Source organism: the organism of the source record quoted next, unplaced genomic scaffold (assembly GCF_019419815.1).
Source record: "Pyrus x bretschneideri cultivar Hongxiangsu unplaced genomic scaffold, Pyrus_bretschneideri_v1 Contig28, whole genome shotgun sequence".
NCBI lineage: Eukaryota > Viridiplantae > Streptophyta > Magnoliopsida > Rosales > Rosaceae > Pyrus > Pyrus x bretschneideri.
This window is the reverse complement of record NW_025999590.1, coordinates 5466257-5491285: the sequence shown is the minus strand read 5'-3', so window position 1 is coordinate 5491285 and position 25029 is coordinate 5466257. Positions and strand designations below refer to the sequence as shown.

Below are 25029 nucleotides of genomic sequence, written 5' to 3'. Positions count from 1 at the left end.
ACGTGGCCCACAGTCTGCCGTTAGATTTCCAACAGCTAGTTTTTCTAGAGCGTTGGATTTTCAATGGTAAAAGAAAATTGAATTTCACTTTTGATACGGACCATCTGATTACAAATCAACGATCCACGTTTTTTCTTGAAAAATTAAAAGAATAAATAAATAAAAAGGCCCAACGGTCAGAATTATGATCATTGGCCACGTGGCATGTAACATTCCACATCGTCCAGGGGAGTGGATCTTGTAAGCCTTATATGTATATTCTCATCTCTACCTAGCACGAGGCCTTTTGGGAGCTCACTGACTTCGGGTTCCATTGGAACTTCGAAGTTAAGCGAGTAGGGACGAGAGCAATCCCAAGATGGGTGACTTACTGGAAAGTTCTCGTGTGAGTTCCTAGAAACAAAACCGTGAGGGTGTGGTCGAGGCCCAAAGCGGACAATATAGTGTTATGGTGGAGTCGAGCCGAGGATGTGGTGGGGACCTAGGCTAGGATGTGACAATTTGGTATCATAGCCAATCCTTGGCCGGAAGTGTGCCAACGAGGATGTCGGGCCCCTAAGGGCGGTGGATTGTAACATCCCACATCATCCAGGGGAGTGGATCCTGCAAGCCTTATATATATATTCTCATCTCTACTTAGCACGAGGCCTTTTGGGAACTCACTGACTTCGGGTTCTATGGGAACTTCAAAGTTAAGCGAGTAAGGGCGAGAGCAATTCCAGGATAGGTGACTCACTGAGAAGTTCTCGTGTGAATTCCTAGAAACAAAACCGTGAGGGCGTAGTCGGAGTCCCAAGAGGACAATATCATGCTACGGTGGAGTCGAGCCCAGAATGTGGTGAGGGCCCGAGTGGGGATGTGACATGGCAGCTTATAGGCTGTTGGATTTGAATATTTTTCAAATCTAATGGTCCAGATTAATTAACTAAATTAAAAATTATTAAAAATTATGAAAAAAATACAGAAATATTATTAAAAAATACAGAGACTTTTTATAATTTCATATTTATTTGTAGTACTTTATTTAATTTCTTATGTAATTTTTATGTAATTTCGTCTTTATTTTTAGTACTTTATGTAATTTCTTATTTATTTTTATTTATAGATGTAATTTCTTATTTATTATTAGTACTTTGTGTAATTTCTTATTTATTTTTAGAACTTAGTACGTTCGGATAATGACACATGGCGTAATAAAATTGGTTGAAAATCTTATCATAATCTTGGCTAAATTATTGTAAACATATAGTAACACGTGGCGCGTCGGGATTGGTTGCAAATCTTAGCGGAGATCTATTCACAAAATAGTACATTCGGATAATGACACGTGATGTGACTAGATTGGTTAAAAAATTTATCCAAAATTAAAACTATTTTATTTATTTATTTTTTATAAAAAAAATTAAAATATTTTAAATGGGTTGAGTGCCAGCGCATTTTGTAGAGATGTAGATCGTTTGTGCCAACTCATTTTTTTAGAGGTGGAGATGCCCTTGGTCTATTACTGTTCATTGAAATCTATCATTGTTCATTGAATGGATAAATGGGCTGGATGTTAGCGCAAAATCTTTAGGAGTAGAATTGCCCTAATGGGCTCATTGGTCGTTGCAATCAATGCCCAGGTCATCTTTGATCTTCCCGGCAAGGGGGTAAAATCCAGTCAAGATCTCCGACAAAGACGTCTTCAGAACACGCAACCTTTTCATGATTGTGGCGTCATCATCGTCTTCGTCGTTGTCATCTTCGAGATCATCATCTTCAAGGAGAGTGATATTAGTGCAGGGTTTTATGAGGTAGGAGTATCATAATAGTATAAGAATTGTCATAAAAGAGGATAATGGGAGCAAGGGAGCATGTATGAGTTGATCCAAAAGGGAAAGCTTAAAAAATTTTAGGTGGGAGGGTGCTGGGGAGGATGGTTTAATTCTCTCTTTGGAAAAATTTTCCACTTCCATTTTCATCATGAATGTATTATGGTGTGTACTTTTGTTTGACAATTTCTTAATTTAAAATAAAAATAAATGTTAAAAAGAAAAAATCTTGGAGGTTTCAACTACCTAGTTTATAATTTTCACTTTACTAATCTTAAGTATATTGAAATTCCAACTTTCATACCTAAAGTTTTTTTGTCTTACTTTCATTCCTAAAGTTTGAATTTTGTGATACTTTCATACTTCCGTTAGCCTTTATGTCAAGACTCTGTTATCTGCCTACATGGACGTCACATAACCCATAATATTTGAGCCACGTGGGTAAAATTAAAAATGAATTATTACTATTTTTATCCACATGGCACAAAATATTATGCAATCCACGACATTCATAGAAGTAGACGAAAGTGTGAAAGTCTCACAAAATTCAAACTTTAGGTATGAAAGTGAGACAAAAAAAAACTTTTAGTATGAAAGTTGAAAATTAACGATATTTGAAAGTAGAAAGTGACAATTTTTCTTAATGGCTTAATGTTAGGGAAACTAAATTTGTACACAAAATTTGCAAACTAAATGATGTGTCACCAATAGGAATGAGTTCGTTTATCAATGCTTAAAGTCATAATCCAATCATCAACTTCTATGTCATTTAGTTTACAAAAATTTGTATACAAATTTGGTCTCCTTAGCATTATTCTTTTTATTAGCACCCCACATTAAAAGTAAATATTAAATGACTTATGTACCCTACTATGCAATGACAATTTCGATCTTATTAGATTTTAAAAAAGATAAAAACTTTCTAAATAGACCTCAAATTACTTTTAACGTATTATTTATCTTCTTCAACTATCAAAGTCAATTCCACTTTCATTGTTGAACAAAACCCTAACCAATGAAATTATCTTTGAAAACCTTCACTGCACTCTCGTATATTGCTGGGTATCAAATTGTGAACCAAGATCACAATTTTTTTTTTCAAAATTTTATTTTATAGGAGGCCTTTCTTTCTTCCCAAATACCTGCTTGTGATTCCCAAGATAACCATACTACCCAATATTTTTTTCAGCCTATTATTGATTCAAGCCCAATGTTTATTTACAATGTCACTACTGCTACTAATCAATAATTTTAAATAATTTTGATCTTGAGGTGTATGATTCTTAGCAAATTATATTAGTTTGCTATAATCACTATCTCTAGCAGAAATGTTTCAGTTTGGTCTGCTGGATGTTTATTGGAGTGCTATGAGTACTCGCAGAAACAATCGCTAGAACAACCAAGTGGGATTTAGAGATTCTGGAAGCAGCAATAATAGAGGACATGGTTTCCCAGTTCTTGGCACAACTGGCCCACACAAGTGAGGAGCAACATGTGGTTATGGTTGATAAACAGGAGGGTTTACTGCTACGAATTTCCAAGTTTTCTTAGTGGGAAGGGTACTAAAGCGGAAAACTTTGAATAAGGAGAGATTCAAGAAACAAATGAGTACTATAAGATTTGAGGAAGTGGGGCATATAGAAATTGTGGGATGTATTAGAAATGTAATGTGTATGTTGAGAATGTGGGGTGTGAAAGTATTATGGGAAAATATATGAGGTGTATTAAGATAATTTTCAATTGAAAAAGTAAATGTAATGTGTATTAAGTATGTAAGGTTTATTTAACAATATATAGGGTGTTAATATAATAAACATTTCTTAATTATCTATTAATTGCTAAGGATTTAAATATTTTGTGATTAGTCCGGATTCTCTGCTAGGATTTCCTGTACTTGGATACAAGTCAATTGATTGTGTTGTTAAGGATTTTAGGGTGCATTTGTTTGACTTCACTGAACTAGACTAGACTACTCATCGGTGCAATCCTATGTTTGTTACTAACTCTTCACTAAAGGGGACTTGCGTTCACTAACTCTTCACTAAAGGGTCTTAGCGAGACCCCCAAATACCATGGGACTGCTTAGACCCTCGCTGCATTCTTCTTCTTCGCGTCGCATCCTACACTCACCAAACTATGGCAAGATCACACCGCAAGTCCAAACCACCACCAATCTCTCTCTCTCTCTCTCTCTCTCTCCTCACCCTGAGCCCAGAATCACGAATGAGACCTCAGATTCGACCCTTAATTAGAGAACCCATGAGCTCCATTCCAATTCGAGAGAACTTCGTCGATTTAAGGTTTTCAGATCGAATTGCTGATCCTACATATACAAGTGAGCTTGAATGATTTAATTTTTCTGGGATTTACTTTTCCTTACGAAGGATTATAACTATGGAGGGTTTGCAGAAGATGATTGGGTTCTAGGTTGGGTGCTTTGCGTTCTTCCTCTGTCTCTCTTTCTTTTTATTTTTTTACTTTACTTTATTTGTTTTGTTCTTTAAAGTTTCGGAACATTTGATGGATTATGTGAATTCGTTGCTTTTGGTCTGTGAAGGGAAGCTGGATTTGTGAGTATTTTGGGATACCATTTCGTTCAGATCAAATTGAACGAAATCTGGATTCTACGAATGGACTGGTTAATCAAATTTTAAATGATTTCAATTAGTTCTGATTTTTCTAGGATACCAAATTGAACGATTTCTGATTTATTTGGAATTTGGGTTAAGCATTTGTTATTGGAAGTTTTGCAATTTCCAAGGTGCAGAGGAGCACCAACAATTTGCGAAGAAGATGCCATTTTTTACATATTGATATTTTTAATAGAAAAGAAATTAAAATATAATAATAATAATTTATTGTTAGTCTAACTTCTTAATCCGACACTGTATTAAACGTTTCACTAAGTTAGTCCAAATTAGTCTAGTCTAAGCCAATCCAACTTAATCCCTGAAGCTAGTTTAGTTCGAGATAGTCCGGTGTAACAAACGCATCCTTATAGATATTTGTTCGCTTCGGCAAATAGCAAATCATGTTTGTGAAATAAAAAAATGGAATTCATGGATACTGTAGCAAAAAAAAATGAAAAAGGATTTTGCGGTTTCTTCCGATTCATCCGATAAACGATCAAAAGTCCAAATCTCTCTCTTCGTGAGAGTTCCTTCTCTCCTTTCGTGAGAGTTCCTTCCCCCTTGTGAGAGTTTGTTTTTAACTGCTTCCTCCCCCTTCCGTCGCTGGCCTTAGCTGTGTCCAGGGTCGGTGGTTGTCTCCCTTTTCTCTTTTTCTTCCTTTATTTTCTGCATGCTTGTTGGCCTGCGTTTTGTCCCCATTGTTTCGACCCACTTTACCTGCACTCCTAGCTCTGATCCCCTCTTCTTCCAATCTTAGTTTCCCAACATCCTTATTGCTCTTCCTTCACCATCCTATCCATCAAACATTCCTCTGTCTCACTCAATTTGGGCTCTGCAAGCCATTTTTCTTCACGCGATTTGTCACGACCTCTCGGAAGGTGAGTACAGCTCTGGCTTCAGTAGAAACATTACCACCTTCCATGTGTATGCCTTTATTGGCATTGTTACGTGTGGGATGTCCTTCCATCTGGTTTCCTTTAATATGTGGCTTAGATCTATTTGGTTGGAGCTCTCTTTTCCACCACTTATGGGACATCGGTTGGCTGGATCTCTGGTATTTTCCAGGGATGGAGGTGCACGATAGTGGATTCCGGTTGATGGTGATTGTGGTGCAGGCTGCTTCGGCTTCTTGTTTTTTTTTTTGTTTTTCAGTTTGGGCCCAATTCTTTGTTTGGGCTCTGTTTTACTTGAGGCCTTATTTTTTTTTTCTGCTGGACTTGTAATTGAGCCTCATATTTTGTATAGGTGTTGGGTTGTTAATGAAGTCACATTTGTCCCAAAAAAAGAAAAAAAAAAAGAAATTGGAAAAAAGAAAACCTCCTTGAAAAATGATAAAAGAAAAGAAATAGTCCTGTAAGCAGAAGGACAAAAAAAAAAAAAAAAAAAAGGCGCTGGCCTGGGCCTCTTTATCGGGTTGCTTGGATTGGGTCACACAGGTTCGCGGTTGGGACTTGGCAGTTGGCAGTCAGCAGTGGGAGGGAGAGTGAGTCCCCGAGCCTGGAGTCGGAGAAATTTGAAGCCCTCCTCCTTCAGGGAATCCATGTCGGTCTGTCATTTTGCCGAGAAATGTCCTGTTTCCGTCAAAATGCTTAAACCCTAAACATAATTCAGAAGAGAAAAGCTCGGCTAGGCTAGGAGGATTGAGGATCGAGGAAGCTCTATAATCTGACAGTAATCAATGATGCACAGGCGACCTCTGTGAGTTCGTCGAACTTCCTCCAGTCCTCCTACATATTTAGGTATTAGGTTTATTCTATTCTGTTCTATTCTATTGTATTCATGTTTGGCTTGTTTTGCTTTTACAGAGCGACAGTGAGAGCGAGGGTTTCGTTGCGCTCAATTTCAGATTGGCTTTGTAAATCTCAAACACACTACCACCACCACCATCATGTATGTTAAGTTCCAATGTTGCAATGTTCACTCTCTTGTGGGTTTGCTCAGGAATCGAATGACATCGAACTTTGTAATTATAATTATCTTCTTCTTCGCTTTATTGCTTTTCTGCTTGATTACTAGAGTGTTGTTTTTTCATTAGGGACCAAGACTTGCTTCTCAAAAACTGGACTCCCCTCGCACTCTTACAACATCTAATGGTAATCTTTCCCTACTCTTCCACTCTTTAGCAACTGTCTACCTACCATCTGCATTACGCTTTACACTCTCACTACTTATTAATCTTTTGTTAGTCTACTCTTCTCTGTTTTCTCGCTTGTGCATGTGAATTCTTGCGTGTTTTGCCTTTGTGCAATTATACCCGTGCACAAGTCCAAACGGACATAAAAGTTGTAGAGCATTAATGTGCAAGTCCTTTTTCTGAATTTTGGTGCATAGTGGTTAATGCAGGTCATCAAGTTATGTGGCACGGAACAGAATCCATTACAAGGTCCGTGCAGATGCAAATTGTTGATGCACTACGCTTGGGTGAGAGGGGCAAAGCTTCAAATATGCTTTTGAATCTTAGCCATGTGAACCATTCCTTAGGAGCTGATGATTTCCTTCATATTCTTAAGTACTGTGCCAGGTCACCTGATCCATTGGTAAGCTGACAAACGTGGAATTTAAAGGTTGCGTGTCTCTTCTATTATGCTACATATTGTTGACATCAACTAGTTAGATGATTTGTTTTGCTAGCTGTTTAATCATCATTTAAGTTGTTGATGTTTGTAGCTGATTATGGTAATTTGAACAGTATCAAAGGAAAGCTTAGAAAATTATTTGTAGACAATTTTACTCCATGTATATCAGTAGGATCACATTGTCAATTTTCTTTGATATAACTTTCTGAAAATGCACTAACTGTTATAATTGTCTCATCCTGCCCCTTGGCTTGATTCAGCTATGCCATTGTGAAGGTAAGGATGGCATCTTCCAATTTTTTGACACGGCACTAGTTGCTTCCAAGTGTGTCTTTGTTTGGGTCCCAACACTAAAAACTCAGTTGTTTCCTTTTCGTGCAGTTTGTAATGGAGACTTGGAGAGTAATGGATGAAAAGGAGATTACCCTGAATAACTTATGCTCCTTGCTCATGATGCAAGCTCTATGTAAAGGAGGATATTTAGAGGAGGTAAGATTCATGCTATAGACTTAATCATTATTATCTAGCTACCCTAGTCAGCTGGTAATAGCAGAACTATTTTGTTAGGATTACTGTGATATTATTACTTTACTGTAGCTATTGAACTATCAGAACTACCATTAACATGGAACCATACCCGTAGCATCATTCTTTGTCAGCTGCTTTTAATAACTTAGCACTTGTGTGTCTACCTGTTGTTCTTTGATCAGGCATTTAAGTTGATAAATTTCCTGGGAGAAAGTCAAGGCATCTATCCAGTTCTACCTATCTACAACAGTTTCTTAAGGGCTTGTGCTAAAATGCAAAGTATGATAAATGCCAATCAGTGTTTGGACTTGATGGAGCATCAAATGGCAGGGAAGAATGAAGTTACATATTCGGAGCTTCTCAAGGTGTGTAAAGAAAAACATTTTTTTTGTATTGATCTGTTCAAATATCATTCCTTTCCTCTTTTCACTCACAAAAATTTCCTCTTCACTTGAGCCGTTTTTATTTATTATTTAGGCTAAACAAAAGATTGTGTGGGCTTTATTTTTGCTTTAATCACTGTAAGATAACCTAACAAGGGAATTGGTTTGGGTGACTGATGTAGTCAGATTACTATTAATCTCCCAATTGTGGCTTCAAATGTTTTGTGTTGTAATGTTTCAATGTGCTTGTAAGGGATAAAAAGGTGGAAATAGCGTCGTGATTTGTCTGTGACATTCAGAAGTATCATCTTCAATTGCCATTTCTATTTTTGATGAGGATGAGGATGGTGATTTGATGCTCTCTTGAATTTTCACACTTCCAGGATTTCACTTAAGAAAAAAAAAAAGTTAATTCTTTTACGTCAATTTTCAAGGATGGATATTACAAAATTGACAGTGTTTGTACTGTCTGATAGCAAAGTTATGTTTCTGGATGACTTACTCACATGCCTAGTTATTTTTCCCTGACCATGTCTGAGGATATGACATGTTTTCCCTGTAGTTCACTTTTAGCATGCATAAGAGAACCACCTGATTTAAAGTTATTTGGATCATATCATAGTTACCCTGCATTTTCATTTCTTCTAGTTTGCAGTTTGGCAACAAAGCCTCCCTGCAGCACATGAAATTTGGGAGGACTATATCAAACACTACAGTCTGAGCATTATACCTCTACGGAAGTTTATTTGGTCCTTTACTAGGTTGGGAGATTTAAAATCTGCGTATGTGACGTTGCAACATATGGTGGCTTTAGCCACCAAAGGAAACACGAATGTTAATAGAACTTCTGAAGGAAAGTTGTTTTCTTCAAGATTGGACATTCCTATACCTTCAAATTGTGAATTAAGCTTGAGGAAACTAGATTTGGAGGAGAATGAACTTTCTGTTCCTTCCATATACTGTAAACCTTTGGATGATCATGCTGTTAGTGCAGATCAGTTGACTACTTTTGGCTTGGGAGTTGGAGAAGTTGAGAATAATCAGCTAGATATCCTTGATAAACATTTAAGCAAGCCTGTTAAGAAAATTTTGAGATGGTCATTCAATGATGTGATTCATGCTTGTGCACAGTTGAGAAATGATGGTCTGGCAGAGCAGTTAATCCTACAGGTATAATAACATTTTTACTTCAGCTTGTTTATGTGATTTCCTATTATACAAACATGTTCAAATGTCTCAAATTTTTGTTCGTATAAGCAAATCTTAAATGTATACTCACTGAAATATGATATTCTTGTTGGGAGAACTATGTAATTATAAGATGCTGAATTTTAAATTACAGTTTTCTATGCTTTTGCTGTGATGGCTACTTTGCGGATTTCAATCGTCTAGTTTAATTACGTGGTTCTCTATCCTTCCCTTTTTTATTCTGTATATACTTGGTTCAGATATCATCTTATGACATACTAAAGAGGCCCATTTTCATCTAGATGCAAAATTTTGGGTTGCAACCATCAAGCCATACATATGATGGCTTTGTCAGAGCAGTTGCTTCTCAGAGAGGTTTCAGTATTGGAATGGAAATTGTAAGTTATATTGGTTTGCATATGCCAATCATCTTTTTTAAAAAAAAAAAAAAAAAAAAAAAGGGGGTGATCTTGTATTTGGTGGCAATTCATTTTGGTCGTTTTGGTTTTGGCCTTTTAATTACAGAATTTTGCAACTTTTTTGGGTTTTTATCCTTCTGCAGTTACAAGATATGCAGCAGAGAAATCTGAAGCCATATGATTCTACTCTTGTCACCCTTTCTATAGGTAGCAGCAAAGTGCTAGAACTGAATTTAGCTGAGGCTCTGCTGGATCAAATATCTGAATGTTCATATCCACATCCTTTCAATGCTTTTTTTGCAGCATGCGATACAACGGTGAGCTGATATTGTATAAAACTGAGTTCTCATATCAGAATTCCTTTGTGACCTTGTTAATTAACATTTTTAAAATCTTAAAATTGGATTGCAGCGCACATAGGTAGTCTATAACTGTGCAAGTTTTGGTTCTTCATATTTGTTTTGATAGCTAAAAAATTCGGTTGGCTCTAATAGTAGAAGTTATTTAACATGGGCACACCAAAAGAGTGTTTGTGCTAGCAGAGGGCAGCAGATGGATATCAATCTGTTTTTTTTATTTTCTTACTTGAAATTCTCCAGTGCCTGAAAGTTTTTTTCATGTTTTTTTCTTTTTGTTTCCAATCAATTAAAATATTGTTGCGTGAACTGTGCAGGATCAACCTGAACGAGCAGTGCAGATGTTGGCTAAAATGAAACAATTAGAAGTTGTGCCTAATATTAACACGTACGAGCTGCTGTTTTTATTATTTGGAAACGTGAATGCCCCATATGAAGAGGGCAACATGTTGTCACAGGTGGATGCTGGTAAACGTATCAATGCTATAGAAATGGATATGGCAAGATACGGTATTCAACACAGTTACTTATCAATGAACAACTTGGTAACTCCCTAGCCTCATGTATCTCCTTCCTTTATTTAGAGAATGAAATGGAGTATTGGTAGGTGACTAGGTGGCGTACTGCTTCCTTTGACTGACAAGGGTCACTATGAGACATGATACATAGTTTTGTATATGGAAATCTTAAGAACATCATCATCTGATAACGGGAAAATGTGGTTATAAAATGTTAATCTGATAGGTGACAAAATATTCTTCATTCTGTACATGGTTTATCAAATAATTAATTCTCTATTCAAATTGAAGGTATATGGAGCTTGATAAATGTACATTTTGTTTCCTCGAAAAGTTTTATATGTAAACTTGTGTTAATTATGGGTACTGCGATAGAATTTTATTTGTTAAATTGTTAATAATAAAAAATTGTAACAGTGCACATACACAGTAGTTCCAATCGTTTAACAGTGTGCAACATTTGCATATCAAAGTCTTTGGTAAAAGCGTTAGAAGAGAAAAGACATTGCTCACAGATGGAAGATAACATGTAGTTGTAAAAAATTTCATTGTGCATGCAGGGAGTTTCATTCATGACTGCTTAGTGTTGCATTAATATTTTGATTATATGAGATCATTTAAAACTTCTTTTCTGCCTTCTTGAAGTTCATCTGCTTGGTAATACTAAAACTTCTTGAAGCTCACAAGGGCGCTACCTTTTTTTTTTTTTTTTTGTCCTTCCCTTCATGGAGTCCTACAAGCTATTCAGTCCTTTTCTTTTTCTTCTTTTTTCCCTGTTTCACCTTACCTCATCTGGGGCATTCTTTATTTTATTTTCCAGTTGAAGGCCCTTGGAACAGAGGGGATGATAAGAGAGCTGATCCAGTATTTGCATGTGGCAGAAAATCTTTTTTGTCGTAATAACGTTGATCTGGGAACACCCATGTATAATACAGTGTTGCATTCACTTGTTGAGGCTAAGGAAGTAGGTGCTTTCAACAGTGTTGCTTTTCCTTTTGTTTGAAACTTCATGATATGTGCAACATTTGACCAGTGTTATCTACTTTATGTGCAGAGTCAAATGGCAATTAAGATATTCAAGAGTATGAAGTCATTTGGTTTCCCGGCAGATGCTGCAACGTATAATATAATGATTGATTGCTGTAGCATTCTGAAATGTTATAGATCTGCTTCTGCATTGATTTCCATGATGTTGCGAGATGGCTTTTATCCAGTAACAGTGACTTACACTGCTCTCATAAAGGTAGAAGGTTTTAATAAGGGTGTTTTTATCCTTGTTAGTGCATTCCCTCTTTTTATATATATCTAGTATGGGTTATGATGTTGTAAGCCCATCTTGTTTCAGATTCTGTTGGAAGATGATGACATTGATGAAGCATTGAATCTTTTGGATCAAGCCAGCTCAGAAGGGAACAAACTTGATTCTTTGTTATTCAATACCATTCTCCAAAAAGCCTGTGAAAAGGTATATCATATGTGCCGTTTTTCTCTTTCAAATGAAGTGTCTGTAAGATCAAAAAAGCAGTGTGGTTCTTGATATAAATTATGACAGTTTGGTCAACCAAATATTATGTTGTTGCACTGCTTGCTAATAGTTTATCTTTCTTTCTTTTTTTCTTCCCTAAAATGAATGTTAGGAATTGATCGAGGCAGTTGAATTAGTAGTTGAATGGATGCACCAAGAAAAGATCCAGCCTGATCCAGCGACCTGCCATTTTGTTTTCTCGGCATATGTGAACTGTGGCTTTCACAGCACAGCCATGGAAGCACTGCAGGTTTTGAGTATGCGTATGATATGCAACGAAGATGGAAGCTTTCCAGAAAAGGCAGAATACGAGGATGACTTTATATTTGCTGAGGACCTGGAAGCGGAATCACGAATAGTACAGCTTTTTGAAGATTCTGAAGAGAACCTTGCTGCTGCCCTTTTGAATTTAAGATGGTGTGCGGTGCTAGGCTTCCCAATTTCTTGGTCACCTAGTGAAAGCCCATGGGCCAGAAGACTCTCATCTAACTACACTACCAGGAAAGGAGCCGCCTAATATATTGGTAGAACTCTGGCTCGAGCAAGTTTCCTTGATTTTTTTTAGTTTGGGGGGGGCTGCGGTGCGTGGTGTTGGAACGAGGCCTAAGGGTTTAGGAAGAAGCATTTTAGCAGAAAGGAGCTCCTTGAATACAAAGACACTGGTTTAGGTCCTGATGAGACCACAGTGGGGAGATTGATACGTAGTGCGACTAACTAATATTGAATAAAATGGACCAACTAGGAAGGTCTGGGAACAAACAAGCATTGATGTATTGTAGATTGTAGAAAATTAGGTGAGCCGAGTGTGGATGTTACATAGTAACTGGGCGGTTTTGGATGACGGGATGCCCTTCTAATTTTCTATCCGATAGTGTTAATTTGTAAGTTGTTGCTTTGTGCCTAGATCGGTCTGCGGTTGTCTAAACAAGATTAACAGTGCCTAATAGTAATAGCCTTGCGGAACAAGTTTGCTTTGATTCCTAGTTTCTCTCGTCCTTATAACTGTGTCATGCTTCTACTTGTAATCAGGGATATTAGGCCGCCCTTGCAGTAGCGGTAGCAGGCTAGCCCAGTACAAATATTCGAAACAAAATCTTACTTCGGATTTTTGTATACAATAACAATTGTGTAAACTGATATAGCGTAGTTTTTCTTCTTCTAATCATTAGTCAATCTGTTATTGGAAAAATGGTTTTCAAACAACATAAAAGACGGACCAAAATAAAAAATGAATTAGGACAAAAGTTCAAGTTTATTGCTAAAAAAATATTATTTGGAGTTTCTTGCTAAAAGTAGAAGATCCCCGGCCGCCTCCTAATTTTCATCTAATTTTTTTTCCCCCCTTCCATGCTTGCGAGTATCTCTATGGAAGACCACCACCCTCCGACATCCCCTCTCATTAACTTCGACGCCTATTTTGCGATTCTTTGCGGAGTAATTAAACGTTCTCTCCTGGAGGCAATTCTGCTAGCTTCGGTGGAGTCCCAAGTACTCGTTCCATATCAAAACGAACTTCGATATTGCGAATGCTGTATCCAACAACCATCAGCCAATACAGCAGCTTCGCAAGTTCCGGTGCAGTTGTCTCTGTCACACTTGTCTGTACCAACACATACCAGTTGTTCAACAAGGTTACTTGATGAATGCATTCATCAACTTAAGAGCAATATGATATAGCAAACCTTCATTTGGCCAGGATCAGAAACAGCCAAAAGCCGCTTGATGAATGTATTCATCGCAACCACAACATCGTCTCCAGCACTGCTTGTCAATTCCTTCAAATTTGAAGACATTTAACCAGAAGTCAGAGAGATTAATGGACCCTTATAAATAAATCTACTAATTTCAGAAGCAATAATGGATAATTTTCTTGACGAACAACTATGAGTGTTTTTCTCCTTTGTAAAAATAACACTAGTACAATCCACATTAGATAGCTACAATATGTTGTGGATGATGGCGCAGCCAACTCGTATTATCTTTTCAACCAAAAATTTTACCTCGGACAATAACAGTAACAAATTAATAATAGTAGTGTGCGTCTTGAGACATTCCAACAGAAAGGACTTAAAATTTAGTCACAAACCTACCATTGCACAGCTGCCAGCCACGAAACTAAACATTTAGCCAACCAAAAGTAGTTGGGATAAGCAGAGGGGTGTTGTTTACCTTTAAATTTTGGGGTTCAAGAGACTTCAGGTATTCCAACAATTCATTTTGTCCGCCCGCAGATTTCCTACCAACTTGGTTATTTAGTTCCTCAATCTCTGCTTCAAGTAACTCAATGTACTTCTTAGCATCTATTCTCTCAGGGCCAGAAACATTATTCCACCTAATAACTTCACCTGACACGTTCTTCTGTGTACCAGGTGCATAATCTGGTGCATCCTGTAACAGTCACAGGGCACTATTTAAAGGTTGTACAGCAGAACCTCTCAATAACTAAACTAGAAAGATTGAAAAAGTCATATAAATGACTATGAAAAATGTATCAGAAACATCAGAATGAGCGAATGTCACAAACTCTACATATTACTTAGGAGAAGCAGGAGTTTGCATGTTAGTGACACGGGTCAGATGATTGAACTTGCCATCACGACCTAATATCAGTTCCATCAGAAATACACAATAACAAATACATGGTAAGCCAAAGCCTTCTCAAATTCACAGTATGGTTTTTCTTCAGTAAATGATAATGTAGTAAAAGGTTTCCTCAACGAGCAAAAGGATGAGTATGGTTCATAAATAGAAAGTGAAAAGAAAATGAGAAAAAATATAACCTTTGTATCTTGCACATCAGGAAGAGCAGCTGGCTGCTCTAAACCTTGCTGCAGTTCCAACCTGTACTGTGCATTCTGGAACATATATCCAGTCATCATGATACTGTACATGAGTTGTGCAAGATTTTCTGCGACCTGAGATGGAAGTTAATCAATCCCACTGAGTAAATAAATTCCTTAAATGTTACTATACTCAGATCAGATGAAATTTGCATCAGTTTAAAGTCAGTCAGCCGCCCAAATTCCAACATAAGGAACCCATCAGATCATATGTTACTATACTCAAGCTGATATGGCGATGAAAAGAAAGAATAAAAGTTATAGACTTACGGTGGTGACTGTCACTGCAAAAAATTGTGGGGGTAATGTTCCAATCATGTTTGTCACTGTTTGGCGCATTGCATCAACAACCTACATGAACAAGCGTTAACGTGCTGTCAAGTCAAGGAGAAGGCATGGAAATTGCATTAGTAGGTCGTGGTAATACACCCTCATCGACATCAAGATAGTATGCACTAATGGCAAATAAACGTAGAAATACCTGCTGGGGCGCCCTTTTTACAAACAGCTCCATAAATTCTGGCTGCACATTTTTGACATACTCCAACAGAATTTCTCTCCTGCTCTTTGGCTGTCGAGTTGAGGAAAGTAGCCAGCAAGGAGTTCAGTCAATGATATGAGCTAGCTAGCAAAACAATCATATATGTGTTTCAACTAGATATTTGGCGAAATGAAGCATGACGCGTTGATTCAAAGCTCTAGTTTGCAGGTATTGTTGTTACCATCTGAGCAATATCATCATCATCATCATCATCCATAATCCATATCATTTGTTCCAGTAACATACAAACTCAAATACGGTAAAATTACAAATTAAACGGCCAGTAAACGACAACTAGACTAGCATAACATTAACAAAGGGGACTAAAATTGAGATAGTACCAGAGTGGTGGCGTTGGGAGGGTTGGAATCGGCAGAGCCATTGGGAGTGTCGCTCTTCGAGGAATCGTAAGCATCAAGTCTCAGTGGGCGTCTGTTTCCTCTGTTTCTCGTCTTTATTGGGAAGCTGATAGAGGAAGAACACGGCCCAGCCCGACAATGTGCAGAAGAAGAAGAAGACGATGACGACGGCGGAGACAATTTGGGTAAGATGAAAGAGGGCTTGACCGTCAACGAATACATGGTTTCGTTAGCTGCCCCTTTCCTCCTAAAAATCCAATAGAATAAGAATTCAATTAAGTCTCGAAATCCCCTAATATCCCTATTCCTGCTACTGCTACTCTCGTGTTCTTGCCATCAACAACATCAAATACGCCAGACGCAGTTGGTGAGACTAGAGACTTCAAGTTCAAACTACACCGCAGGGGATGAGGAGCCGAGGCCTTTGCACGTGTGCTTTAAATGTGCGTATAATATACTCCACGAAAAGTACCGTGCAGCTTCACTATTGGATAATATCTAAGCTGTATCACAGTGAAAGAGTAACTGCAATCTTAGTTCGAGTTATGTACTCACTTTTTTACTTTGATTCAATGATATTTTAATAATATATCTCGAGAGAAATGGCTTTCTTAAAAAAGGATTTTTTATGAACTCTTCACCGTCTCATATTTTTAGTATAATTCCACCATTATTATAATCTTCTTAGCATTTTTCATGTCCTAAAATCAAAGATCTCAAAATCTAATTGATGTCTTAATATTGCATTCGGTACTACAGTCTGATGGTATTTATTTTTCCTTGAAAGTGAGATGTCTTATGTTCGAATCTCATAAATGGTGAATTCGATACTACATTAGGCTGCCCATTATATGATTTTGCTGAACTTTCTCTCTTTAATGTAAAAATATCAAGGAATTAAAAAAAAAAAATTGATGTCTTAATGTTAGAGAGAGAAGGCAGAGTTTTGACCTATAGTGAAAAAAGGCCCTATCTCCATCGTGGGCTGGACCGCTCAACAATAAAATTGGAATTCTGGGGACGAAATTTGAAGGGATGGATGGGGAGAGCATATCCTCTACCTTGGTTTTGGAATGTGAACGGAAATGGGTGGAGTGCAGACGGAGAAAATGAACAAATGTTACAACCCCACTCCCACCTCCAAAGCCAAAAGGTCACCTGCCAAAACTTGAAGTGGATGGGAACTACTTGTTTGAAAACATGTCTTTATTCAAAAACCCAAATGACGCAGAGTTTGTGACGAGGGGAGTGTTAAACCCATAAAATTGGTCAATGTTGACGAACTCGCCTGTTACTATAGAATCATAATGAAAAGTTGTGGCTTTTTAATCAAAATGTTTTTTGAGATTTTCATAACTCCTTATTTTGGTTACTGAGATTTGAAATAAATAGAATTGGTTCTTGAGTTTGTCCATCATGAATCATTTTGGTTATTCCGTGAAAAATCTTCATAAAATAAAGGTAAAATGACAAAAGTATCCTTAATTTTTGTCATTTTGGCCTATTGTTTACTAGACTGAGGGTAATTTTATCATTTTGATCTTTAGTTAACATAATTTTTCAAGCAATGACTAAAATGATTGATTGTGAATAAACTGAAGGACCAATTCTATTGATTTCAAATCTTAGGGATTAAAGTAAGGAGTTATACAAATATCAGAGACCATTTTGGCTAGAAATCCAAAAGTTGTTGAGCTAGGCTATGTCTTGTGGAAAATGAGAGTTTTTTCTAATGTCATTTTCGTTTTTATAATGAACTCACTTGAAGAGCTACTTTAGTTTTTCATTAAAAAAATAAAAACTAAAAGTAGCTACTAGTTTTCATTTTTAAAAATTGCAAACCGAGAGAAATTATCAAACAGTTCCAATTTTTTTTAACTTTGACATAGAAATTTTTTTCAATTCTTACAATAGGCATATCCTATATGAAAAACTCGCCGCCTGTTTATCATCTTAGCATTGATTTAACAAGTATAGAAAAGGGCAAACGCATCACTTCCTCTCTAGGCACAACGCCACATGCATCCGTCTGTTTGGCAAAACGGACTTGCTGCAATTTGCAAAAAAATAAATAAAGTTACTAATTATGCATACGGAAAAAAAAAAAAAGGGGCTTTTGGATTTAGGTCCAAAAACATAAGTTGTTTTTGGGACTGAGTCCAGTTATCCAATTACATATTTTGATATCAATTTTGTCCCTTCAGATAAAAATATTTAAATTCTTTAATTTTTTATCATTTATTCAGTTTTTAAATTTTGAATATTTAAATACTCAAACTAAAATATTATCTAGTAACTACCTACTATTTATGAAGAAAACAAAACTGATATAATTTAGTAACTACCTACCTATTGTATAGGAAGAAAAATGCTTTATACCTACAAAGTAGATATAATCTACCTGCAAAACAAAAATAAACTACCTATTGTATTGGAAGAAAAATGCTGGGAACCTATAGAAATATAAATATGATATAATATACCTCCATTAAATGAACGAATTTGGAGGGAAGAACACAAAAATATCACCCATGAAAAGAAGAGACAAAAAAGAGGAGGATTGATAGAGGGAATTGTTTGGAAGAAGGAAAAAAGGAGGGATGAAACGGATTGGGGGTTGAGGTGATTATATGGCTATAACTAATCCTACAATTAAGGGATTAGTTAAACGACAAATAATCCTATAATTAAGAAATTTTGTGTATTTACAACAATTCGTAAGCCTAAGGGGTAAATATGGTACAAACCACAAACAAACATACGTAGAATCTCAATTATTGGACCTATTTCAATGAAGTGGACTAATTCTACTAATGACTCACAAAATTGGATCTATATTAAGTTATCCCAAAAAAAAAAGAAAAAAAAAGAAGGGGTTACGACTAGGCGTGGAAGAATCAAGCACGTTTGCTAACGCTACCACACCAAACGAAAATAAAAGGGTTAGGAAAAATCAAATAATTATCTGTGCCGGTGAAGGGAGTATCTGTAAGTGTTTATTTCAAATTTGGCACGGGAGCAGGGCGGAGCAGGGCAGAGCGGCGAGCAGAGTGTCAGCAACAAAACCGTTTCGTATCGTCTCGTACAAAAGAGAGAGAGAGAGAGAGAGAGAGAGAGGTCTACTCCTTGTGCTGGGTGCCAGGCTGCCAACCCACACACCCCATCCACATCGCACAACCTCAAGTCTCAGCCTCTGCGGATAGTGGGAGGGCGGTGGTGCTCGGTGGTCGATCTGTTTCATAATTCATTCATCCAGATTCCAAACTAAAAACCCCACACAAACCAAAATAGAACAAGAGAGGAGTGTGATTGAGTGTGCGACTCTTTTAAAGAGAACCGCCGTGCCACTGTACCAATGCCTTTTCATTTCCAGCGCCGCCGCCTCCACTACTACCATCGCTTTCGCTTTCTCCTTCCCCTCATTTCCGCCATCTCCGGAGCACTTCTCATCCTCTTTGCACTTCTCTTGGTTCTTGCTCCTTCCCCTCTGGATGTCAATAATCAACTACGTCATTCTTCTAAGGTACTTTCTCTCCCTTTCACGAATTTCTTCTTATTCACAATTAACGATTCATTTGATTGGATTCGGATCCTAATTTCATCTTTTCCTTCTAGTTCAATGTTGCCATGGACGACGATGCCGTTGCTGCAGGGCTTACAGTCTTCCGTGTTCCGGTTAGGGCCTTTTCTTTTTCCTTCTCAATTTTGGATTTCAACCTAATGTAATTTTAGGTTTGGTTTGGATCTTTACGGCTTCTCTTTACTTGTTCAAAATCAGAGCGGTGGAGGGAGATTGGATCGTGATCTTTGGAGCTCCAGGAATTCCAAATTCTACTATGGATGCAGCAATGCCACCAAGAAATTTCCAGGTCTGTTTCTTATTCCGATTTGCTTTCCATTTAGTATATCATGGTCTATAGGGTTTCGTAATTGATTGACCACAATTATGCATTGTTGCTACTTATTTGTGGTTTCTGTTATATGTTTGTTTTATATGGTTCGTAAAATGACACTTCCATTTGTGTTAACAATGACATCACTGTTTTTAATATAATCCTGAATGCTATCTGGTCCATATTTGCAGATGTTGACGAAATTACGCGTCCTAATAGGTACTTGGCGATTGCAACCAGTGGAGGCTTGAATCAACAAAGAACTGGGGTAACTTACTTTTTTTTTCTTTACTTTTGTTTATCTTCTGCAGCATTATAGTCATCGTTACTGCATTGATGGTTCCAGAGGCTGTCAGAGGGGATACTTGATTCCACCCTAACTCTGAACAGTTCAACTGATGCATAACCAGGGTATAATATAGACTAAGAGTTTTCCTGGTGTTAAATAAGATATTGATGCTTGCATGTATGCATTTCTAACCATTTTCCTTGCATTTGTGAGGGCTCTGGAGACATAGTCTTTTACTTTATTAGTTGACATCCGTGTTCTTAGTCTGAGAGTATAATTAGTGACATAGCTTGGTTGGCTTTGGTTTAGTTGATTTTTCACTGGAATTAGTTTAGTCACCCTTTATGACGGGATACGAATGTACTATTCCAGTCATCATCTTGTAACCTATCCTGTCGCATTTGTGCTCCTTGATTATAGAGTATTTGTATAGTTTTGTTGCTTTTAGTGAGGAGCTTACTCTACCTATACTTTTGGTAGATCACAGATGCCGTTGTAGCAGCTCGTATACTGAATGCTAGTCTTGTTGTTCCAAAGTTAGACCAGAAATCTTTCTGGAAGGATGCAAGGTCAGTCTTGAATCATATCTATGCTTCCATATTTACTTGCAATCTGGATTTTTTAATCGCATGGACATGTTTCAATCAATTGTTTTTTTTTTTTTTTTTGGCAGTAACTTTTCAGAGATCTTTGATGTTGGTTGGTTTATGTCATTTCTGTCAAAAGATGTTAAAATCATAAAGCAGCTTCCAAGAAGGGGAGGTAAAATGTGGACACCATCCACTATGCGTGTTCCAAGGAAGTGTAGTGAAAGATGTTATCAAAATCGTGTATTACCTGTTCTTTTGAAAAGGCATGTAAGTTTTCAGTTCTCTTAAGCTTCTTAAGCTTTTAATTCTTATTGAATGTAGAAACTTCCTTTCCTCTGTAAGTTGCATCACTACTGCCTTCTCCTTTACTTATTTTTGTGTTCCGCTGTTTGTTTGCCAACTGTTAATTTCAAAATACATGATATTTCCATATTTCGTGCACTTATCCAGTGCCCAATCTTGTGGACCAAATGGTTCTTGTCTGAAAATCGAAACATTGCATAACTGATGAACCCGATGTGAAGTAAACATGGAAAGGCATAGCATACCTTGCACTTTTCTTGGTCAGACATTTTGTTTTCCATAAGGATTATATTGTTGCATTTAAAATAAAAACAATATATTCAGGCTTGCAAGTACATGAGCCAAGCCCCAGGCTTGGGCTCGTTTACTAAATAAGTATCAGTTTAGCTTTGAGTGTGGCTCTAGTGATTGATTTGATCCCTTAATGGATGGCACCGCTTGTTTGCATCCCTAGATACGTCTTCTTGAATTATCTTTCTACAAGTATACAAAATTTATGGAAAAGGCACTTATTAGTTTTCATTCTGCAACAGGCCGTTCAGCTCAACAAGTTTGATTACAGACTTGCAAACAGGTTGAATACAGATCTGCAAAAATTAAGATGTAGAGTCAACTACCATGCTTTAAAGTTTACCGACCCAATACAGAAAATGGCTAAAAAGTTGGTTCATCGAATGAGGATGAGAAGCAAGCATTATATCGCATTGCACCTGAGGTAATTTTATCCATCTTTTATTGTTTTTATGTTTAGAATGACCATTTAACTAGCGTTATTGCCCTGTCTTTCTTGCATATTTAGATTGAACCATAAAATTGCAGGTCGAACCTTGTTCCATGATCATATTTCTATGTACATTAGTATACCAACTTTCCATATCTAGTTGATACATTTACAGAAGGCTTTTTAGCCAAAATGGTTCCTGAGATTTGCATAACACATCATTTTGGTCCCTAAGATTGAAAATCAATAGAAATGGTCCCTAAGATTGTCCACCATCTATTATTTTGGTCATTCTGTTAAAAAACTCCGTAAGTGTCTTTGAGCTCTTAGCCGGAAGTTTGGGCAATTTTCAAAGCTTCGTAACTCAATTGTTTCTTAACCAAATTCGACCCATAATATATCAAAGTGAAGATAGGAAAGTGTAGAACAAGATTAGACGTATTTGGAAGCCCAATGGTTGCCAGTGATGGCCAGAAAATAGCCTGAAAGGTGACTGATTTGCGGGAAAACTGAAAAACTCTCCGGAAACTGGGTAAACTTTAAATGTTCATAACTTCTTCAATACTCAACAAAATCGAGTGATTCAAAAACGAAAATCATACTTCTCGACGAGACGAAGAGAATGGTACCTTTCTTGATGGCTAATTCGACGTGGTTTGACTGAAAAACAGCTCGAAAGTGGCTAACTTGAGACCAAAACACAATTTCGTTTTCCGGCCAAACCACGGCGATTTCGTTTTTGAATCACTCGATTTCGTTGAGTATTGAAGAAGTTATGAACGTTTAAAGTTTACCCAGTTTCCGACGAATTTTCTAGTTTTCCGTGGACCAGTCATCTTTCAGGCTATTTTCCGGCCATCTCTGGCAACCATTGGGCTTCCAAATACGTATAATCTTGTTCTACACTTTCTATCTTCATTTTGTTATATTATGGGTCGAATTTGGTTAAGAAACGATTGAGTTACGAAGCTTGAAAATTGCCCAAACTTTCGGCCAAGAGCTCCGGGACACTTAACGGAGTTTTTAATGGAAGGACCAAAATAATGGATGGTGGACAATCTCAGGGACCATTTCTATTGATTTTCAATCTCAGGGACCAAAGTGATGTGTTATGCAAATCTCAGGGACCATTTTGTCTAAAAAGCCTTTATAGAAACAATTACAAGTGCATGATCATGAGTAGGCTAACACAAACCCCCCAAATACCTTCACACGGTTGGGCAACCAACAGGTTGCCCCCATATTAGAAACGAGATTCTGCAAATTTTAAAGCTCACTTGTGAAGTTGTTTCTTATGCAGTTAAATGTTTACTGTTACAGGTATGAACCTGATATGCTTGCATTCTCAGGGTGTTATTATGGTGGAGGAGACAAGGAAAGGAAAGAACTGGGTGCCATACGAAAGAGGTGGAAGACTTTACATGTAAGGACTGAGATTGTCCTTTTGGATTTATGTCATCTTATTTCCCCTGAATCAGATACTGAGAGTAAATTGATTAAAACCCGACCCTTTATTTTTTATTGTAATAAATGTGCAAGCGCAAGTTGTGTGCGCGCTTATGTTTGTTTAGTAAAGAGTAAAAAATAAGCAACTGTGAGATAGGAATTTGAAAAGAAAATGTTCTGAACAATGCTAGGCCTCTGCCTGTTCCAGACTTTAGTCTCTAATCAAGTATGATGTGTGTATCGAGTCGATTTATATCCCATTGCTCTGTATCTTTTAGAAGGTAGTCTATAAGATGTATTTTGGATGGAGTTGCAGATTAGTAATCCTGATAAGCCTAGGAGGCATGGGAGGTGTCCACTTACTCCAGAAGAAGTCGGTCTGATGTTGAGAGCACTGGGTTATGGCAGTGATGTTCACATCTATGTGGCATCAGGGGAAGTCTATGGAGGAGAAGAAACATTGGCACCCCTTAAGGCACTATTCCCCAACTTTTATTCGAAAGAGACAATAGCAACCAAGGAGGAACTGGAACCGTTTTATTCATTTTCTTCTCGTATGGCGGCACTTGACTTTATAGTTTGTGATGAGAGTGATGTCTTTGTCACCAACAACAATGGCAATATGGCCAAAATACTAGCTGGACGAAGGTGTGCTGTCTTTCTTTCCCTTTTCATTTCTCTTCTTATCTTATTCTTCTTCCCCCCTGCCTGCTTAGTTTTCACATCTTTTATTTGTTGCAGGAGATATTTTGGACATAAGCCTACTATTCGTCCAAATGCTAAAAAACTCTACCACTTGTTCCTAAGTAAAGAGAACATGACCTGGGGAGCTTTTGCTTCTAATGTTCGTACTTACCAGAGAGGCTTTATGGGTGAGCCGAATGAAGTGAGGCCAGGCAGGGGAGGTTTTCATGAGAACCCATATACCTGCATATGTGAAGATTCTCAGCCCAAAGCCAAGAGGGATGTGGGACCTAGAAAATACGGTAAGAGTAATAATATAACTAGAAAAGACGAAGTAGAATTTCATGCCCAAAACATGGAAGGCGATTCAGAATGGCCTGATACTGATGAGGATGAATATGAAAGTGGCCCCTTGGACAATGATCTGTTAAACCGAACAGGCGTGGATTATGATGCTGTCAACTCCGAGGAACCTGAATTGGAGGAGATGCTCTCAGACTAGATGGTTCTATCTTGACCCTTGCTAATAGTTGTCAACTGCATTTAACTGATTCCTATACGCAATTTCTTCATATTTCTGCCCTCAAAATTTTCAAGCTGTAGCCAAAAGTTTTGGATATGGTTCCTCCTATATCTACTGTATATAAAAGTAGGAGGATAGATAATGTGCATCCCACATATATGAACAGTGGCACGAAGCTCATTTGATAGCAGCAAACTGATTTTCGACTTGTGAAACACCGGGGGATGCGATGGTATCTACAAGTGACCTGAGTGGAAGATGAATTTTCAGAGAGTAACGAGTCAGGAACAGGTAAGTGGGCTGAAGCGGAGACCATGGTTGGCTTGAGCCTTGAGCCTTGAGGGTTATTCGTACCAAGGATTTTTGAGCGACTCCAAGAGTTTAGTGTTAGTTTCTTTTCTAGTCATCTGAGAAATCATGCTAAGGATGGGGTTGGTGTCCAGAATTTGGTTTGCATTCTTTTATGGATATTTTTACCAAATTGAGAAACACACGGCAGTTGTAAATAAATTTAGACTTGACCAATCTCTGTATTTCTAAAAGGTCCATTAAAAATGTCTTGTTTTGTTGTCGCAACTTAATCTTCTTGAATTATATGTTGGAAATAACTTCCGGGACTTGCTAGCATTTTCTATGTATTATTCCTTAATTCGCATGCAACTTAGAAACTACATTTCAGAACCCAATTTCATGTCACTTTTGCCCCAACCTTAGCTTGTACAATTTTAGCCAGCCGGTTTTTCCCAAAAAAAAAAGGAAAAAAAAAAAAAAAAAAAAAAAGCTAGCCGGTGAAATGAATAAGTCGTGTCATAATAAATACTTCTGGAGGTCCATAAACTACAAGACCACTTCCAAAGGACTTAAAACGTTGCCCTTAATTTGAGTGCAAAATACCTCGCAAAACTA

General features: G+C 37.4%; 3 protein-coding genes across 5 annotated transcripts; 2 read left to right on the top strand and 1 right to left on the bottom strand.

The window, feature by feature from the left end:
- The first annotated feature begins 4879 nt into the window (after positions 1-4879).
- On the top strand, positions 4880-12911 carry LOC125479345 (pentatricopeptide repeat-containing protein At1g76280). Of its 3 annotated transcripts, none has more exons than XM_048588558.1 (14): positions 4880-6139; positions 6247-6331; positions 6477-6534; positions 6773-6978; positions 7399-7506; positions 7728-7910; positions 8577-9098; positions 9419-9514; positions 9679-9852; positions 10209-10436; positions 11230-11373; positions 11464-11652; positions 11755-11874; positions 12047-12911. In XM_048588558.1, exons 1-14 carry the CDS (start codon positions 6120-6122, stop codon positions 12449-12451), a joined length of 2538 nt encoding a protein of 845 aa, XP_048444515.1. In that variant the 5' UTR covers positions 4880-6119; the 3' UTR covers positions 12452-12911. The 3 variants fall into 3 exon arrangements, with proteins under 3 accessions (XP_048444515.1, XP_048444516.1, XP_048444517.1); XM_048588559.1 differs by having other exon boundaries at positions 4881-6139; positions 6785-6978; XM_048588560.1 differs by lacking the exons at positions 4880-6139; positions 6247-6331; positions 6477-6534 and adding an exon at positions 7278-7293 and having other exon boundaries at positions 6791-6978.
- A 147-nt stretch (positions 12912-13058) lies between these two features.
- On the bottom strand, positions 13059-16044 carry LOC103927072. Its single transcript, XM_048588561.1, has 7 exons — positions 15657-16044; positions 15256-15345; positions 15045-15125; positions 14715-14849; positions 14104-14322; positions 13617-13709; positions 13059-13534 (listed from the first exon to the last, which is right to left on the bottom strand). The coding sequence occupies exons 1-7, from the start codon at positions 15894-15896 to the stop codon at positions 13373-13375; spliced, it is 1020 nt and encodes a 339-aa protein (XP_048444518.1). The 5' UTR covers positions 15897-16044; the 3' UTR covers positions 13059-13372.
- Positions 16045-18614: 2570 nt separating this feature from the next.
- Positions 18615-24750, top strand: LOC125479344 (O-fucosyltransferase 16). Its single transcript, XM_048588557.1, has 10 exons — positions 18615-19197; positions 19290-19349; positions 19453-19543; positions 19759-19835; positions 20337-20425; positions 20530-20713; positions 21283-21464; positions 22791-22893; positions 23233-23564; positions 23658-24750. Exons 1-10 carry the CDS (start codon positions 19030-19032, stop codon positions 24100-24102), a joined length of 1731 nt encoding a protein of 576 aa, XP_048444514.1. The 5' UTR covers positions 18615-19029; the 3' UTR covers positions 24103-24750.
- Positions 24751-25029: the final 279 nt, after the last annotated feature.